Below are 20,840 nucleotides of genomic sequence, written 5' to 3'. Positions count from 1 at the left end.
TAACAATGGACCTTTTGAAATTCTAGGCAGAAGGAACTTCTCTGGATGACATTTACATGATTGGAGTAAGTCTAGGAGCCCACATAGCTGGGTTTGTTGGAAAGATGTATGATGGCCAGCTGGGGAGAATTACAGGTAAGAGTTACAGGTAAGGCTTCCTGTGAATGGGCACAGGATAACCAGCCTGTGGACTGTGTTTCCTGGGGGAGCATGATACAGGAAATCCAAGTCCTTGGGTCCCAAGTCAGCTCTTCCAATTAGTTAACCACTCTGAGCAAATGTCCTCTTGTGCAAAGGGAAGACCATAGTAGTAACTGACTTCAGCAGTATTAAATTTATTATATAATAAAATATGTGCAAACACTTTATTAATTGTGTAAGCTGTAGAAAAGTTTGGTGCTGACTTTATTTCTCTTATGGCTACAGAAACAACTATGTCACATGATGGGGATTTTGCCCCAAGCAGATGGCCTTCCTTTCCTTTAATCCAAGATTGTTTAAACTAGTATCTAATATAGCCCCAGGCATAGCTGGAGCCTCAGGGTAGGAAAATGAGATGGGAATTATGTTGTCTGGAGCTTACTCTGTGACTATCAGCTGTCAGACCAAGACTGAATAAAAACCCTCAGAAACACAGCAGGTGAAACTCCAAAGAAAGATCCCCTTGCTGGGTTCACTTGCCTACGGCTCAGTAACTTTCCACAGTGACAGACGAAGGGCTGAGGGAGGTTTTCTCTTTCAGAGAGGCAAAGCTTCTGGCCATCCATATCTTTTCCAGAATCGATCCTTACACTGAGATAGCCATTCCAAATCTAGGCAATCTGGAAGGCAGAACTGAATGGAAGGAGGGAGGGGAAAGGTAAATGATTCAAACCAACTACAATTGAGAGGTAACCCTTTAGAGTCACAGGACTGAATGTGGTATTTAACTTGACATGTGGCCCTGGGCTAGTCTTCTGGCCTGCCCCGCCCCCCCCCCACCCCCCTTCTGTCTGTCTGTCTGTCTGTCTGTCACATACACATGTACTCCACATTGGCTGGGTGTCTTCTAACCGTGGTACTTGAGGTCACATTTTTTCCTGGGCTATTTTTTTTCCTCACTTTCACCCCGAATGCCAAGGTTGCCCTCATGTTATTCACCTGCTTTCCTAGGGAAGCAAAATGTTTTTTCAGTTTTTTAAAAAATATTTATTTATTTGGCTGTCCTGGGTCTTAGTTGTGGCACAAGGAATCTTAGTTTCAGCATTCAGAATCTTTAGCTGCAACGCGCCAACTCTTAGCTGTGGCGATGTGGAATGGAACCTGGGATCCCTGCATTCGAAGCGTGGAATCTTGGCCACTGGACCATCAGGAAAGTCCCTCTTTTTCAATTTTTAAAATTATTACTATAATGTTTTAGAAGGCAACACGTGTTTACTTTTTAAAAATTCATTTTTCCTTATGGGTACAAAGGACAAATGGCTCAAATTTGCTTGTTATCTTTATCTGTTGGGAGCTTCTCCTCTGGGAGCTGGGACTTTTCCCAGTGGTGTGTTTAGAAGCTGATCAGCTCTCCACACAAACACACACACACACAAATAAATTTATAGCATTTGCTGATTCTATGATGTAAATACTCCCACTGTGGCTGATTTTCAGCTACTGACCTGACGTCACTGACCAGAAAGTTTGGGGAGAGAAAAGCTAAATGGGCTGTCCAGTGTTAGCGCTGGGGGCTCCAGCCCATCACTGCCTTATTCTATCTACCCCCTAATTTTGCTCCTCAGCCTCCCAGCAAGCCTGTTCCTACAACTACTTTGGATAGAAATACAAAGTAACCTGGCCTCTGACCATGGAAATTCCCCAAGCCAGCTTCCCCTCCACCCTGGGCCCATGCAGCCCTGCTTTGTGACCTGGACTCAGCCCACAGTCTGCAGCTCGATTTTCTGTCTCCTCTGACTGCCCCATGTTCTCCCAGTTCCTCATCCTCACTGAGCCCCAATGTCAAATTCACCTGTTCCCAAGCGCTTGTCTCAGGGGTAAAGCGTTTCCCTTCCCCACTCACCTCCAACTGCCCTTCTTGAGTGGGATCACTGGATTGTGGGGCGGGAAAGACATAATTCACTCCCAACTCCTAAGAACCAGGCGGTTCTGCTTGCTAACTATCTAGGCCAGAGTGTTTGATTCATCTCTTTCATTTCCCCTTTTGTCTTCTGTTCTTGCTTTTTCTTTTCCTCTCCAAGCACGTCTCCTGGTATTACTTTTCATTAATTTCTTCAAACAAGATGAATAGGTTTAAAAACATTTCAAGTACCTACATCACTTGATAATACATTAAATTTGATTCTTATGAAAATCATCTTGGAGTGTTGGATACAATACTGACATGCTGAATCATGATCTCTGGTCTTGGGATCCAAAAGTTTGTACTTTTATTTATTTTTTTAAAAGTAACTTAAGCCTAGTTTTCTTATCTTTTTAAAAAACATTTAATTAATGTATTTATTTGGCTGCACTGGGTCTTTCTTATTTGGGTCTTTGTTGTGGCATGTGGGATCTAGTTCCCTTACCAGGGATAGAACCAGGGCCCCCTGCACTGGGAGTGTGAAGTCTTAGCTACCGGACCACCAGGAAGTCCCAGGAGTCTGCTTTTAACCAGAAGATTCAGGTGGTCTGAATGCCATACATTAAAAAATGACCACAGATCTGTGTTGTCCAATATAGTAGCCATGAGCTGCGTGTACCATTGAGTACCTGAAATGTAGCTAATGCAAACTGAGATGTGCTATAAATACAAAGCACACACTGGATCTTGAAGAAAAATATATTTTTAAAATTTGAAAAATATATTAAAATATATGAAATGTCTTATTAAAAATGAAATATATATTAGAATATATTAAAATATGAAGAAAGTTATGAAAATATATTAAAGTTTCATGAAATTTGAAGTTTATGAAAAAATATATTAAAAATATACCTTAAATATATTTAAAAAATTGGATTTTTTATATTCATTACATGTTGAAATGAAATTTTACTGCTATATTGGGTTAAATAAAATGCATTATTAAAATCAGTTTTCTTTGTTTTTCACTTTTAAAAAGTGGTTGCTAGAAAATTTTAGACTATATATGTGGCTCACATTATATTTCTATTAGATAGTACTGCCTTGGAGAGTTAGTTCATGGTGACCTTTGGGATGGGAGTAAGGGAGGCCCTTAAAGCCACCTGTAATACATTGGACATTTGTCCTGGGAAGAGGTCTGAGGTCCAGGGCTTTCATCAGATTCTCAAACTGGTTACTTTTGTGATCAAAACCAGGGATCACTAGCTAGACACTTTGCTGGCGATCACAGAGCAACAAGAAAGAGCTCCATTTTGTTGGTTTTGTTTCTGTTCTGTAATAATCTCAGTATATTCTGAATTTAGATCTAGGAGTGCCTTCGTAAGCCTTCTGAAGTAGCAAGTAATTCTACCTCTGTTTTGCAGATAAGGAAACTGAGGTTCAGAGAAGTGAAGTAACCTGCCTAAAATCACACAGCTGGTTAATGCTAGGTTTGGGGCTCATGTCACTTCTATCCAACTTCAGTGATCTCTGCTCACACAAAATATGCAGCTTTTTAAGGATAGTTTGTGGTTTCTGGCTGACAGGGTAAGCTGATCATTTGCTATGACTTTTCTCTAAGGAGATCATATGTCCAAGTTTACTGTGACATTCCTCATTTGTGCCTTCAGTCCTGGCATAATTATTAATAGCAGCTTTATCACTTTTGAAATTGCCCTGGTTTGGACTTTATACGGTAAGCCAGTCTATCGGCCATGGATCTGGAGACTGCTATAAACTGAGGCTCTTACTGTTCATTTTCTCAGGCAGGAAGTGCTGCTGTTTTATGTGAGGAGGGGGAGGCTTCCCCAGCAAGGTGTTTCTGAGGTTCTGAGTTTCTCATGCTTCATAGGGTCCACGTGGGGTCTCACTGATAAGATGGCTCGCTCGTTATGTCAACCAAGCCAACAAGGAATAAATCACAGTGATCCTTGAGACTGACCAAATTACCCAGATGGCATCGTGTTATCTCACTGGCACCTATCTTCTCAAAGCTGTGGAATCTTCTCAGATTCTAGACCTCCGCTGTGTGACCATCCCCTCAGAGAATTTTTCATTGGTGGAGTATAAGAAGGACTCTGTCAGAAAGGGAGGACGCTGGTCCTCCTTAAGAGCCAGTCACCCTCTCTTTTCCCTCTAATAAATTTCCCTTTTCTTGCCTGACTGCCTGGCTCGCTCTCTTTTTCTCTGTACTTGCCTTAAAATGCTGTGCTGATATCCTATGGACTTGGGTACCTGGTTATTGATCCACCCCCTCTCACATCAGTTTCAGCTGGGAGCAGACAGAAGAGGAAGAAAAATTGGGGGAGAAAAAGACAGGGAGATAAGAAAAGGAGGCAGATAATGATATACCTCAAGGAATCTAGGGTGTTAGCTGAGGAGAAATGGAAAGACTGGGGCTAGAACCAGGACTGCTGAGGCAAAGATACTATCTCTTGGGTTTTATAGCACTGGGGATAGGAGATGTCATTTAAAATGATCTTCATAGATAAAAACTTGGGGGGACATCACTTGAAACCATTTCCACTCCAGGTAAGTTTCTAGTTAGTAGGGCCTTTGGGATCTTCGGGTGTTTTTAGTGTGTGGTTACATCATCACAGGAGCTGCTCTCTTGTTTTGGCAGCTGTTTCATAATGATGGTGAGGAACATCCCACTGACATTGACCAAGAGCAAGGAATCGGTTCAGGCATTTATGGAGTGGGTTAATTGTGCAGGAACTGACACACACAACTTTATTTCCCTCCTCCATACTGGTCTAATGCCTGGCCTGACCAATGAGTCTCACACTTTTCCACTCAGTTTGCCAAACCCAATTAATGGAAATAAAAAGCTCAGCAGAGAGAGCTGGTTGCATTGTGAGACTGCGGCTCTGGTTAAGACACTTGAACCTCAGTTCATTCACATGTAAAATAGGAATGACAATAGCTACCTTGCCTCCCTCCCAGGCTTCTGATGTAAGCTGGTAAATGTGAATAAAAATGGAAACAATAAAGGAGTTTTTTTAATAACAAGGAAGAGAAGTGAAGTTCTAGGTTATTTAAAATGGGATAAACATAAGTACTGTGTTCACTTTGTTTATGCACCCTTGGATGCTTTTTTTCCTGAGGAACCAGTTTATCCCCGTCACTGGTCCCCATCTGTCTGTGCACTCCCTACTGTGGGGGCCCACACAGGTACACCTCCAGGGAATTCTTTGGCAGGCCAGTGGTTAAGACTTCTAGCTCTCACTGCCAAGGATGTGGGTTTAATCCCTGGTCGGGGAACTAAGATTCCACAGGCCACGTGGCTCGGCAAAAAGAAAAAGGTACACCTCCGGAGGGAGTCCGGCTGCATTCTCAAGGGGGTGCTGCGAGGGTAACCACCTCCACTGTGGGAAAAGGCTATGGGGCTGTGGAAAGGAGCCTGACACAGCAGGATGGGAATGTGAGTGCCTGACCACCAGGGGTGCCCTGCAGCCTGTGAACCATCCTCACCAGGAGGGATCAAAAGCCCGCTGCAGGTGACTCATGGCGTGGGGCTGCCAAGCCAACTCTGTTTTCCTTGCAGGTCTGGACCCTGCGGGCCCTTTATTCAACGGGAAACCTCCAGAGGACAGATTAGATCCCAGAGACGCACAATTCGTTGATGTCATCCATTCTGACACAGACGGTAACATTCTTGTCTTTGTGGGTCAGTGACCACCCCCGCCCCCCAAACTCCCAAAGAGTCTCTCCCTGTGGGGATGCTCATGCAGAGGTGGATCAGGTTCCTCCAGATTCCCTCTTTACCTACAGGGCAGGCTTCCAAATCCACAGGAAGATTGAAGGGAAGTGGTTTTATGCAGGCATCTAGGACCTCCTGAAGGAGTGGGGGTGCCCTTCTCATCATCTCTTACTTGTAAAGTGATCGTCTTGACCCATCAAGGAATGAGAGGCTGGTTTGCACACCATGGACAAATGTTTCCATAAGTGCAACTCAGTTTGGATGCATGATTTTCTGTGTTTTTGTTTGTTCTTTCTCATTATTTCCTTAAGTTGAAAGATTAAGTTAAGCATAGTGTCTCTCCACACAGAACATTTCCTAAAAAAAAATTATATATTTATTTATTTGGCTGCTCTGGGTCTTAGTTGTGGCATGTGGGATCATTTCCTAAAAAAAAAAAAAAAAAAGGTTATATATTTATTTGGCTGCTCCGGGTCTTGGTTGTGGGCGTGTAGGATCTAGTTCTCTGACCAGGGAATGAACCTGGGCCCCCTGCACTGGGAATGCAGAGTCTTAGCCACTGAATCACCAGGGAAGTCTCCACACAGAGCATTTCTGAACTGCCTAGACCTCTCCAGCTCTCTGTAGATCTTCCTGGCTATTTCTGTCTTTCATGGTGTTGATTTAATTTCCGATACAGTGTGCATAATGTGGGGGTTGGGCTGATGTTAAAGATGGGTCTTTATATCCAGATGTCTCGGAGGAGAGCTGGAGTAGGCACTTAGGGAGGGCAGATGGGACAGAATGAGAGTGGTCATTCAGTAGTACATCCCCTTTGTGATACAACCACCTGAAAAACCCTTGACTGGCTATCATGGGCACTCTGGGGTGGTATTGTGTGCCTCAGAATAAATGTCTCTGTGAAATAGCTTGTTTTGCTATGTAGCATGTAAAGTGTTATCTAATTTGGATGCAGTACCTCAATGCCATTTTAATTCCAGATGGCACAGAGTAATTTATTTTTTGTTCTTGGAAAGAAAGTAAATGAGGAAAAAAGTATAAGTTTTGCAGGCAGAGGTGGACTCAAACCCCAGGTTTTGTTCTTTCTGGTGGCGTCACGTTTGTTCCGTAAGTCCTCTGAGCCCCAGAATCTTCATCTGTAACTTACTTCATCTGAATTTACCAATGGTTACTCTTCAGACATTGTGAATACTAGAAGAAAACTGTATGAAACCCCTAGTATCACACCCACGGACACATGTCGTGTCTCAATATATAATAGTGGGCTTCCCAGGTGGTGCTAGTGGTAAAGAACTTGCCTGGCAATGCAGGAGACATAAGAGATGAGGGTTGGATCCCTGGGTTGGGAAAGTCTCCTGGAGGAGGGCATGACAACCCACTCCAGTATTCTTGCCTGGAGAATCCCCATGGACAGATGAGCCTGGCGGGCTCTAGTCCATAGGGTTGCAAAGAGTTAGACATGCCCGAGCATGCACGCATTTATTATTGCAATGATACACTATATATGTGTGTATACATATATACACATACGTTCATATATATAATCTTTTAATCAAGGATTTTTTTTATTACTTTGGAGTTACAAGGTTAAACAGAATAAGCAATTATTAAATCTATCTATAATTTTCTAGGTCTCCATTTTCTAGAAGAGTTTCCAACCTTTTAACTGTCCTAGATCCACCAGTTTTAAGGGTTTCTCCTACTAAGTGAAGGTTTCCTGTTTCTTATTCATTAAACACTTACACAAATGCAATTAGAGGCTCAGGAAGCACCCAGCAATAAGAGTGTTCTAGCCGAATATAAACATGAAACTTATCATTTTATCAGTGATGCAGTGAATGAGGGCCAAAACTCTCATTTTCAGAAATATCAGACATAAATTCTGTTACCAGCTTCCTAGTCTCTTATTTGGAAATCCCTGCTTTCTAGCTATCTGGTTGCTGTGCTGTGCTTAGTCACTCAGTTGTGTCTGACTCTTTATGATCCCATGGACTGTAGCCCACCAGGCTCCTCTGTCCATGGGGATTCTCCTGGCAAGAACACTGGAGTGGGTTAAAACTATCTGGCTAACTTTGGACAAAATATTTAAATAGGTATATTGACAACAATAGCAGCAATGACAAGAATAAGACAATCCCTGCCTATATCCTGTTACAGGCAAATGAGCTATGAGATGGGAAGAGTTCAAAGCAGTATGAAAGCATAGTATATTCTCTTTTAGCACTGGGCTACAAGAAACCATTAGGAAACATAGACTTCTACCCAAATGGAGGATTGGATCAACCTGGTTGCCCCAAAACAATATTCGGAGGTAAGTACAGATCTTTATATTGTGCCAAACAGTGGTTTTAAAAGGGTGTATTTTAAAAATCTGATTATCATTCTATGTGGGATTTTTTTTTTTTTTTTTTAATATTTATTTATTTGGCTGCTTCAGGTCTTAGTTTCGGATCTTCCTTGCTCCATGTGGGATCTTTCCTTGTGGCACTTGGACTTTCTTTTCTTGCTGTGAAGCTCGGCTCTCTACTGAGGCACTCCAGTTCTGGAGCATGCAGGCTCAGTAGTTGTAGCACACAGGCCCAGTTGCCCCATGGCATGTGGGAATATTAGTTTTCCCAGCAGGGATCGAACCCTCATCCCCTGCATTGCAAGGTGGATTCTTAACTACTGGACAGACCACCAGGGAAATCCCAATGGGAAATTGTTTTTTTTTTTTTTTAAAGATTTATTTTTTGGCTGTGGTAGGTCTTCACTGTTGCACTCAGGCTTTCTCTAGTTGCAGTGCATGGGACTTCTCATTGCAGTGGCTTCTCTTGTTGCAGAGCACCGGCTCTCGGTCCTCGGGCTTCAGTAGCTGCAGTGTGTAGGTTCAGTAGCTGTGGCTCATGGGCTCTAGAGCTTAGGCTCAGCAGTCGTGGAGCAAGGGTTAGTTGTTCTGCTGCATGTGGAATCTTCCTGGACCAGGAATTGGACCTGTGTCCCTTGGAGTGCAAGGTGGGTTCTCAACCACTGACCGCCAGGGAAGCCCTGTGGAATTGTTATTAACTGAAAATAAATTTTCTGAGATGATAGAGGTGGTCCAACTGTAAATTATAAATAAAACATTACTGCTTAAATATACTACTTTAAAAAAGCATAACCGTATGATTAAAAAACTTTTATGAATTATTTCTCTCTCTTGAAAAGGTACGTCTTTGACTTAGACATTCCATATCTGGCAATCTCTCCTAGAGGAATAATGGAAAATGCAGTAAAAAGTCAGAGTGCAAAGATGTTCAACACAGGATTATTTATAATAGTTTTTAGAAATAATCTAAATCTCCAACATAGGAAAATTATTAAATAGCATGGCACACCCTAAGCAAAGGGATATAATTTTAAAAAACATGTTGTTAGTTTAATGAAAATATTTCCAATATGAAATATTTACAAAATGAAAAAGAGACAAAATTAAACAGCATAAATAAAACAAACAAACAAAAAATCCTACTTTGTTTTTTAAGTATATATTTGGACATGTGTAAGTATAGAAAAAAAGACTAAACATTAAATGCTCCAAATAATTATTAGTGATTTCTGGATATTGGATTTCTCTGTGATTTTTAGGTCAAAATTTGCTATTATGTTATGTTTTCTGAATGAGCATGTGTTAGTTTTACAATGAGAAAAAACTCACAGAATAGGTAGTTAGAGGACAACATTAAAGTGTGATGAGGGGACAAAATTTAAAAAAAACCCTAAGTGCTCTGAATCTGTATTGCACAATTATTAGATATAACTAAACAATCATGGAAATAATTCTAGGGAAAAAAATGATCTTGATACAAAAATAATAGCTGTATATGGTCCCATGGAAATGATGTAGTATTTGAAAATGATCCAGATGAAATGGCGTTAAGTAGGGCAACCATATTGTACTACAAATAGTGTGTGTTCAATTGTACCATAAATGGTATGTGTTCAAATCCTGTCCTGTGTGCTGTAGTGTAACAACATCCATGAACAGCCAAAGATAATGTGCTTTGCTGCTAAAGGACATCCTCCATGGTGTTATTAACTTCATTGTTACTGCAAGTGGAGGTTCCAGGAACAATAATTAAATGTTGATTTGTCAGATTTTACTCCAGCCAGCTTGGCTGCATGCTTCTCTCTTTTGCCCAGTTTACTTCTTTTTGTCCTTCACTAATTCCTTCTATGGGCATACATGGACTCTGGAGGAAGAAGAAACATTGATCTGACTCCAGCGCCCAGTGCCTCTTCAACTACTGGCTCATAATTACAACTCCTCTGTTATGTGTGTGGTTCACTGTCTGTTATTTAAAAATTCTTATTTGAGTACTCGTCCTTGGGACCCAGTTCCCATTTCTATGTGACTTCACCATCTGACTTATCGACCTTCTGACAAACCTCCCTGTACTCCAGTCCTTCATCAGCTCCAATTCTTCTGTGCTTCATCACCCTCCTCTCACCATCGCACCACATGGCACCCGCCAAGAATTCACCTGCATTTGTCTGTCACCTCTTCTTGCCCATTTCTGGCTTTCAGTGCCACATCCTATTGTTCAGCTCCTCTCACTTCACCTTTCACCTTTGTAGCAGAACTGGAGCCCTGCCACTTATCTGCTCTCATGAGCGCCCTGTGCACCCCCAGGCCCTTAGGTGTCTGCCACGTGAGCCCCTATCTTTGCTTGGGCACATTCTGGAGAAGTCATGGATTCTTGTTGATCGAGTACAAGGTCCAGGCAAACTTATTCACTTCTCCATGGCCCTCAAGACCCTCAGTAATGCCAGAAAAGCCTCGTGCTTATCTCCTGCTGACTCCCTTATGATCGCTTCTTGTGCTTCTATTCCAAATACCTCCCAAGCTATAAACCCTCACCTCTCAGAGCTGAGTTAGGTATGACTTTTGTACCTTGATCAAGGTCCCACCTGAAGGAGCCTTCTTATCTCTCCTAACCTTAGATCACAAAGTTGGTCTTTATGTCCATTTCTCCATCCAACCCTGAGGGGAAGCACTCTCCATGCTTTCTTACAGCTACCTCCTCTCTTTGCCCTTCTTGGGGGTCTTTCTCTACCAGTTGCTCCCCAGTGCCTTCTTTCTCTGATATCTTTACTGGTTTAAATGTGCTTCTTTCTGCTAAAAATCTCCAAGGGACCTCTGACTACCCTGACATTTCAGTGACAAAGGAAGGACAGAGTCAAATCCTTGAACATCTCTGAGTCTCAATGTCCTGCCAGGTAAAATAGGGATAATCATGCCTCTCTTGTCACTTACTGTTTGTCAGCATGAATCCTGATCTATTGGGTTTTGTAAGGATTAAATGGGATCAACTACACTGGAGCCATTAGCACAGTGCCTGGTGTGTAAGAGACATGATCAATTATATGGGTGAACAATATACAAGGGACTTCTCTAGTGGTCCAGTGTCTGGGACTCTGTGCTCTCAATGCTGGGGTTTGGGGTTCAATCCCTGGTTGAGGAGCTGGATCCCACATGCCCCAACTAAAGATCCCATGTGCCACAGCTAAGACTTGGTGCAGCCAGATAAATTTTACAAAGAACAAAAAACAACATGCGATGCACTATTTATTACTAAATGCTACAACTATTCTTTGATTATTCCTTATACAACCAAGGAATGCAATATTTTAAGTGTGACCACCAGAGGTCCGTGTATCTGTACCTTTCTTCCTTGAGAGAGAACTGCGCCATCACCGCGTATCCCTGTGACTCCTACCGGGATTATAGGAATGGCAAGTGCGTCAACTGTGGCAAACCACAGATGGAGCCCTGTCCTGTTCTGGGTAAGTCCAGCTGGCAGTTTCCCACTCTGATTAACAAAGAGCTAATTTCTGGTAGGATCCCAGCACCATTTTAACCATCTAAAAACGGGCCTGAATATCCTGTGTCTTAATTTCCTTAGCTTTTTCTAGCCAATAATGCTGTAAAGTACTCTGGAGTCTCCTGATACTAAAGAATGCTAGAAAAGCAATCTACATAGAATTTCATCCAGAAGGGAGTGCCACCTCCCTGGATACTTCATTCTAGCAAGAAAAAGAAGGTTCCAGAAAAGTTTCATCTTACGTAGTCTACTCCCGTAGGGTTAGGAACACCCTTCTCCAGGCATACAACCTCTCTGTTAAGGGAGGGTCTTACAGGGTGACCCCTTCTAACAAGTCATATCTGTTAATGCTCCCACATCACACTCCAGTGTTCTGTGCATGTACACAAATACAGGGTGAGTTGGAGTAATGACCATGGAGGCTACTTGGATATTTGCTAAGGGTTAGTGGAAATATTCCAGGTGGTGAAGACTTTGCAACTAAATGGTCATGACAATTTTCTAATTGTTCCCAAAGGAAAAACTCAAGTTAACATCAGGGCAGGCTATAGAGAAGGGGTTCTCAACCTTGACTGTATATTTGAATATGGAGCTTTTAAAAAATATTGATGCCTGGGTCCCAGAATGCAGAGACCACTCCCTAAGCAGTGGGAAAAGGGGAGAGAGAGAGGCCCCAATACCAGCCCTTAGCCTCATTCCTGCTGGCACAGTCACAAAGAAGGATGTTCTCTTGCCTCTTGACACAGTCACATGGCCATTCCAAGTTCTGTGCAGTTTAGGGGCCCAATTATAGTTCTTTAAGAAAGCGCATTGTTTTGCAAAAGTGATGCTGCTCTAGGTATAAACCTGAATCTGTTTTAAATACTCTAGAAAATGAAGGTATTACTGAAAAATATCAGTGCTGTTTTTAGTCTAGGACTTCCCTGGTGGTTCAGTCGGTAAAAAATCTGCCTGTAAAGTGAGAGACCTGGGCTCGATCCCTGGGTTGGGAAGATCTCCTGGAGAAGGGCATGGCAACCCACTCCAGTATTCTTGTCTGGAGAATTCCATGGAGAGAGGAGCCTGGTGGACTACCGTCCATGGGGTTGCAAAGAGTTGGACACGACTGAGGGACTAAGCATAGCACATTTTTAGTTTTCAGGGTGTATCACTCCCCACACCCCTGCTACTGAGAACCAAGGCTGGGTGATGTAATGTCAGTAGAAAGAGGGGAAAAGTCACTGGAGGGTCCTTTTACAAGCCCCAGCTCTTAGGGTTAGGGTTGTGAAAAAAGTAAGGGGGCTGCTGGGGAGGGGGATGCCCTGGTGGCCTGCAGGTCCTCACCATGGGGGTGGGTATGAGGGTGATTGTCTCGGCGGTGGTGGTGGCAGTCAGACCTGCTGTTCAGTCTCCCCAACTGCTCTTATGTTCATACAACACATGTTGACATTACACTTTTCTGACTTGTTTTATAGGCTATTATGCTGATAACTGGAAAGACTATTTAAGGGAGGGGGATCCTCCTATGATTAAAGCATTCTTTGACACAGCTGAGGAGAAACCCTTCTGCAGTGAGTGGTGAATGTGCTGGTTTGCTGTTGCCCAACTCTTTTCTTTTTGGAATGTCTAAGTCTCAGCTTCCTGGTTACTTCTTGGCACATGAAGGCCGTGGTGAAGCATGGACTTTGGAGCTGGAAGGACCTAGGTTGAATCTTGACTCTACCACACAACAGCTGTATGACCAAGACATTTAACCTCTCTGAGGCTCAAAGTTCTGCTTGGTAAAATGGGGACAATCATGCCTACCTTCTGGGTTATAAGAATTAAAATCTCAACAAGTCATAGTTGTTACCTCCACTGGATGGCCATTCTAATTACTAAGATCTTCCAGAAAATTTGCTTGAGACATGAGGTTATGACTAGAAAAAATTGGCGTCAGCCATATCTACAGGCCAATTCCAGCTCCAAAGTAGCCACAGTGACCTTCTAAAGACATTGAGAGGTTGGGTATTCAAGATGGAAGCTAAATAGGCCAGCAGATGATTAGATGCCCTAGGAAGCAAGTAGGAATTTCCCTGGGTAGATGTACGTCTTACAATCTTATCTCCCTTTTCACTTTGCTTGGGAGTCTCCCTTATAAAGGAGGTTGCACATCATCAGGTTTCCCTCCTCTTTTGGAGCATGTGTAGCAGCTCAGGGTTTGGTATTTGCCTGATCCAAATGGGACAAGTTCCTGAGTAATAACAGACCATGAAACAGCAACTCCATGGCTGATGTTATTCCCTCATAGGACTGTCATCTTCCCGAGCCTCTTCGTCCTTCTATGCAAGTCTGACCCAGAGATAGTAAATTTGACTATCATGGTGGGATCCCCACTTTTCCAGATCATTCTTGACCATGGGGAGCAAAGAGTAGGTACGAAGAAAAGTTCTCTGGACATGTTATGTGCCCTCGTTCATCCAGTAGGAATTAATGGGTATCAACTGGAGATGGAAATGGTATTCTTGCCTGGAGAATCCAATGGACAGCTGTCAGGCTACAGTCCATGGGGTCACACAGAGTCGGACACGACTGAAGCGACTTAGCAAGCAAGCAAGCAATGCATATCAATGGGTATTTCTGCTGGGATTACAAAGGAAGCATCATCCCTTCCCAGTTATTGTTGTAGCATTAATGTATTTTAGCCTTTTTTTTTTTTAACCCCATAAGACATCACACAGGCAATATTTGCATGGATATACACATTCATTTATCACTTTTTTGATTATCATTTTTCTTGTATTTTGTAAATACAGTAAAGTGTGCTGACTAATGAGGGGAGACTACCAGAGCATAATAAGAACTCTGAGAGAGATCTGACTTAGTCTGAGCATCAGTGAAGGTCTCCTTGAGGAAGTGCATTAAGTCAAAACCTGAAGGATGAATTGGCAAAGGGGACAAAGCCCAGACACAAGAGAGAGTATGGCAGTGCAGGTGGTGTGGCATGACTGGGGCAGAGACGAGGGAGGCTGGGTAGGCTAGTGGACATGACCCAGACTGAGGAAGGCCTTGTCAGCTGTTGAGGGTCTCCACATGGCCCCCTATTTAGTTTATTCTAAAATGGGCAGAAATTGTGGTGAATCAATCATACTTGGCAGTAGGCCATGAGACTTCAGTCAATAATGTGGGAACACTGATCCAAGAGTGGTGCCTGAACATGGCAACTGGATACCATTGAGTTCTGCCATCACTCAGGCCATCTTTACCAAAGAGAATAGAGAGAAATATTGGAAAACTCTGCCCTGAATCTTTGCAGAAAAACTAGAGAGGAAGGGAAAAAGAGACCTAGTTATTAGGTAGGTCAGGTTTTTAGGAACTGAACATTCAGGAAAGCATTTGGGAATATTTCTCTCACACCATGATTTTTCCCTGTTTTGAAGTATATCATTACTTTGTGGATATTATAACCTGGAATAAGAACATAAGAAGAGGATCCATTACAATCAAATTGAAAGATAAAGCTGGAAACACGACAGAATCCAAAATCAATCAGTAAGTTGGGCTAGGATTATTTGTAACTTGCTACTTTTTTTTTATTCGGAGAAGTTAAATTCCAAATATATCAACTTTTTAATCATAGAACTGTACGTGGCTTTGTCCTGTGAAAGACATAAAGGAATATGTTGCTTTGTGGCTCTTGATCTTTCAGACTCTTTACAAATGGAACTGGTGCAGAAATTTTCTTTCCTTCTACTTTCCTTCCCCGCTTCTTTCTCTCTCCCTTCCCCACCTCTTTCTCCCTCCCTTCCCTCCTTTCCTCCCTCTTCTCCTTCCTTCCCTTTCTTCCCCTCCAAATTCTTTCCCCATTTAGGTTGTTATATAATACTGAGCAGAGTTCTCTGTGCTATACAGTAGGTCCTTGTTGGTTATCCATTTTATTTTCTAAATAACTTTATTTATTTACTGTCTGTGCTGGGTCTTCATTGCTATGCGCAGGTGAGTGGAGCTACTCTCTAGCTGTGGTGTGCAAGGTTCTCATTGTGGTGGCTTCTCTTGTGAAGCACAGGCGCTAGGCATGTTGGCTTACAGCTTAGTTGCCCCGCAGCATGTGAAATTTTCCCCGACCAGGGATTGAACCCGTGTCCCTTGCATTGGCAGGTGGATTCTTATCCATTATACCACCAGGGAATCCCTGGTTATCCATTTTAAATATAGTAGTGTCTTCATGTCCATCCCAAACTCCCTAACTATCCCTTCCTCTCATTCCTCTCCACTGGTGACCATTAGTTTGTTCTCTAAGTCTGTGAATCTGTTTTGTAAATAAGTTCATTTGTATCATTTCTTTTTTATCATACCAGATTTCTCTTTCTCTATCTGACTGACTTTACTCAGTATGACAATCTCTGCTACTACTGCTACTGCTAAGTCACTTCAGTCGTGTCCAACTCTGTGCGACCCCATCCCTGGGATTCTCCAGGCAAGAACACGAGTGGGTTGCCATTTCCTTCTCCAATGCATAAAAGTGAAAAGTGAAAGTGAAGTCGCTCAGGCATGTCTGATTCTTCACGACCCCATGGACTGCAGCCTACCAGGCTCCTCCGCCCATGGGATTTTCCAGGCAAGAGTACTGGAGTGGGGTGCCATTGCCTTCTCCGAGGTTTGCTTAAACATTCAATCACAAAAGTCATCCCTGCTCACTGCAAACGATTTAAAGCAATAAGGAAATATGTGACATAAGAGTCCAAACCCCTGCCACATCCCAACCATCCCATGCCCAAAGGCACCCACTCACACACATACATTTCTATTCTTTTCTGAGCTCATAATATACATATATACACAAACATATATATGTATGTTTCTGACACTCAGAAAATGTATTTTGCAATAGAAAATTGGAGAAATCCTGTAAGTCCAATGATGGGGAAATTGTTAAATATTCCCATATAATAAAACATTATTCAAGTAAGTTATTTATGAAACATTAAGTGAAATGCTTATAATGCACTAAGTGGAAAAAATAAAGTTATATTTTATAAAATCATATACAGTATACAACTAGCACAACAATGTCAAAATAATGAAAAAGAAGCATGTCAAAATAAGTTAGATTGCCCCTTGGGTGGAAGGGATATGAGTCCTTTCTAAAGTTTCTCTTTCCTTTTCAGTTTTCTGTGCTATTGTATATATATAGTTTTAAAAGAACTAGTAATTTTTTCTTCTATTACTTCTATCATCAAGAAAAAAGAGGGGAAATCCCCAAACCTTTTAATTTAAGCAAAAGCATTTGAGACTCATTTCATTCATTTACTCAGGAGATGTTTCCTGGGTTCTTTTATCTTCTGGACACTTGTATTGTCTCTTGGCCTCATTCATAGAGGACCATGTAGAAGGTCATCTGAAACTGGCGATCGTCTTATTGGCTGGCTCACTATGCAGATAAATAGGGAAGGTGTGGGGTTTCTTTTTGGCCATACCACCATGTAGCTTATGGGGTCTTAGTTTCTTAACCAGGGATTGAATTCAAACCCTCAGCAGTGAAAGTGCAGAAGCTTAACCACTGGACCGCCAGGGAATTCCGTGTAAGTGACTTTTTCAAACACATCCTTGGAACATAATAATAGCAGCCTTTGTTTATTGAACCAAGCACATTACAGACAGTGGTTAATGTAGCTCTCACTAAAACCCTGTGAGGTGGTATTACCATCCCTATTTTATATATAAGAAAACTGAGGCTCAGAGAGGGCAAGCGATTTGGCCAATTTCACACTCTTTTCAGCATCAAGATCCCCGGAGGGAACTGCTAGGGGCCCCATCTTGAGAAACCAGTCTCAGGTTTCTCAAGGTTTATAGGCTTCAATGAGAAAGGTGGGCAGAGCCCTCATCTGGAGAGTCTAAGAAACAGCAGGGAGACTGCAGTTCTATGAGTAGCAAAACTTGGGTTACATATTTGCTTTACATGTCTTGGAAATTTGAATTTTATAAAGTAAATTTCTCCCAAGTAGGAATTCCTAAATTTTGAGGCTTCTTTCTTTCTTTTATGAAGGCTTGTTTCTTGATTAAGATAGAGAGCTTAATATCTTTTTAAAGTCACATTCAGTCATTTCTATTGTAGTTATGTTTGTGAAAAAGTCACCACCAATCAACAGAATATATGGGAAAAAAGTTAAATGATTGTTCTATTTTGTGGTAAGATTATGGCTACTTTTCTTTCTTTTGCCAGGTAAACTTTAACATTTTAGTATTCAGTATCTTTACAGTTTAAGAAAAGGAAAATAATATTAGGGTATTTACCTTGAGTTTTGGGGGCTTTCTGGGTAGCTCAAATGGCAAAGAATCTGCCTGCAATGCAGGAGACCTGGGTTCAGTCCCTGGGTTGGGGAGATAACCTGGAGAAGGGCATGGCAACCCACTTCAGTATTCTTGCCTGGACAGAGGAGCCTGGTGGTCTTCAGTTCATGGGGTTGCAAAGAGTCAAACATGACTGAGAGACTAACACAGACACACACAAACACACACACACACACACACACACACACACACAGCTTGAGTTTATTCAGTCTTACCAGACAATGGGCACATATGAAATCACATTCAAGGATATTACTTGCCTGTTGATTCTCCCTCTATACATGATTCAAATGTATTTCTTATTTTTTTAACCTTAAAAAATTCAGATATAATTCACATACCATAAAATTCACCTTTTTAAAGTTTGTAATTCAGGGGGTTTTAGTATATTTACAAAACATGAAACCATCAATACCATCTAATTTCAGAGCATTTTCGTCATCTCAAAAAGAAACCCCATACTTGTCAGTAGTAATTCCCCATTCCTTCCTCCTGGCCGGCTCCTGCCAACCACTAATCTGCTCTCTGTTTTATAGATTTTTCTATTCTAGGCATGTCATATAAATGGACTTATACAATATGTGGCTTTTTTTTTTTTGCTTTATGTGATATTTTTAAGATTCATATATGTTGTGGCATTCATCAGTACTTCATTCCTATTTATGGCTGAATAATATTCTGTCGTATGGATATTCCATAATTTATTTTGATCCACTGACCTTTGGCTCAGCAAGCTTCCACTGCACAGTCTGCTCACTCATACCACATTTTATTTATCCATTTACCAGTTGATGGACATTTGGGTTCTTCCTGCTTTTGGCTGTTATCAATAATGCTGCTATGAACATGTATGTTCAGGTTTTTGGGTGGACATAGGTTTTCATTTTTCTTGGGTATATACCTAGGAGTGGACTATCTTGTTCACACAGAACTTTGTGTTTAACTTTTTTCAAAGAAGTTATACCAAACTGTTTTCAAAAAAGGATGTACCATTTTACGCTCCCTCCAGCAATATATGAGAGTTTCATTTCCCCCACATTGCCTAGATTCTTATTGTCAGTCTTTTAAGACTTTTCTTTTAAATTATAATTAAGAAACCCATAAAATTTACCATCTTAATCATGTTTAAGTGTACAGTTCCTTATTAAGCATGTTCACATTGTTGTGAAACAGATCTCCAGAACTTTCACCTTGAAAAACTGAAACTCTATATCCATTAAATAAAATTTTCCATTTCCAATAGCAACCATCATTGTACTATTTTGATGAATTTGATTACTTTAGATACATTATGGGATTTCTGGTGGCTCAGTGGTAAATAATCCACCTGCCAGTGCAGGATATGCAGGTTCGATCCCTGCATCAGGAAGATTCCCTGGAGGAGGGCATGGCAACCCACCCCAGTGTTCTTGCCTGAAGAATCCCATGCACAGGAGCCTGGTGGGCTACAGTCTATGGGGTCACCAAGAGTCAGACATGACTGAAGTTACTTAGCCTGCAGCACAGAGACGTCATATGAGTTGAATCATACGGTATTTGTCCTTTCGTGATCGGCTTTTTCCACCTAGCATTATGTCCTCAAGTTTTGTCCATGTTACAGCTTGTGTCCATGTTACAGAATGTCCTTTCTTTTAAGATTGAATAATATTCCATTGGGCTTCCCTGATAGCTCAGTTGGTAAAGAATCTGCCTGCAGTGCAGGAGACCCTGGTTCGATTCCTGGGTCAGGAAGATCCACTGGAGAAGGGATAGGCTATCCAGCCCAGTATTCTTGGGCTTCTCTTGTGGCTCAACTGGTAAAGAATCCGCCTGCAGTGCAGGAGACCTGGGTTCGATTTCTGGGTTGGGAAGGTCCCCTGCAGAAGGGAAAGACCACCCACTCCAGTATTCTGGCCTGGAGAATTCCATGGACTGTATAGTCCACGGGGTCACAAAGAGTTGGACAGGACTGAGCAACTTTCACTTTCACTGTCAATATTTCATTGTATATATACATCACATTTGGAGAAGGACATGGCAACCTACTCCAGTACTCTTGCCTGGAAAATCCCATGGATAGAGGGGCCTGGTAGGCTACAGTCCATGGGGTTACAAAGAGTTGAACACGACTGAGCGACTTCACTCTCACTTTACACCTTCATGCATTGGAGCAGGAAATGGCAACCCACTCCAGTATTCTTGCTTGGAGAATCCCAGGGACAGATGAGCCTCGTGGGCTGCCGTCTATGGGGTCACACAGAGTCGGACATGACTGAAGCGACTTAGCAGCAGCAGCAGCATACATCACATTTTGTTTATCCATTCATCCATGTCTGTCTTTTGTTACAGCCATTCCCATGGGCATTACATGACATCACATTGTGGTTTTGATTTGCAATTTCCTAATGATTAATAATGTTGAGTATCTTTCATGTGCTTGTGGGCCATTTGTATAGCTTTTTGGAGAAATGTCTGTTCAGTTTCTTTTTGTTAGTCACTTGTGTCTGACTCCTTGCAACGTTATGGACTGTAGCCCTCCAGGTTCCTCTGTCCTTAGAATTCTGCATGCAAGAATATTGGAGTGGGCAATCATAAAAAGGAATGCATTTGAGTCAGTTCTGATGAGGTGGATGAATCTAGAACCTATTATACAGAGTGAAGTGAGTCAGAAAGAGAAAGATAAATATCATATTCTAATACATATATACGGAATCTAGAAGAATGGTACTGAAGAACTTATTTACAGGACAGCAAAGGAGAAACAGATGTAGAGAACAGACTTGTGCACATGTGGAGAAGGGACGAGAGGGTGAGATGTATGGAAAGAGTAACATGGAAACTTACATTACCATATGTAAAATAAATAGCTAACAGGAATTTGCTGTATGTCTCAGGAAACTCAAACAGGGGCTCTGTATCA

The 20,840-nt window shown here is 41.9% G+C and overlaps 1 protein-coding gene across 4 annotated transcripts in view; it reads left to right on the top strand.

Annotated features, from left to right (window-relative positions):
- LIPH (lipase H) overlaps positions 1-20,840 on the top strand; it is a 57,572-nt gene that overhangs the window by 17,352 nt on the left and 19,380 nt on the right. For all 4 annotated transcript variants that reach the window (XR_009696962.1, XR_009696963.1, XM_061166753.1 and 1 more), the window contains exons 3-8: positions 27-135; positions 5,634-5,735; positions 8,011-8,100; positions 11,427-11,594; positions 13,087-13,182; positions 15,031-15,142. Coding sequence is in view for 2 of the 4 variants with exons in the window: in XM_061166753.1 (XP_061022736.1) it covers positions 27-135; positions 5,634-5,735; positions 8,011-8,100; positions 11,427-11,594; positions 13,087-13,182; positions 15,031-15,142 (677 nt within the window). In the remaining 2 variants the exon portion in view is untranslated. The remainder of the gene's footprint in view (positions 1-26; positions 136-5,633; positions 5,736-8,010; positions 8,101-11,426; positions 11,595-13,086; positions 13,183-15,030; positions 15,143-20,840) is intronic.

Source organism: Dama dama, chromosome 19 (assembly GCF_033118175.1).
Source record: "Dama dama isolate Ldn47 chromosome 19, ASM3311817v1, whole genome shotgun sequence".
Classification (NCBI taxonomy): Eukaryota; Metazoa; Chordata; class Mammalia; order Artiodactyla; family Cervidae; genus Dama; species Dama dama.
This window is presented reverse-complemented; position numbering and strand designations above follow the sequence as displayed.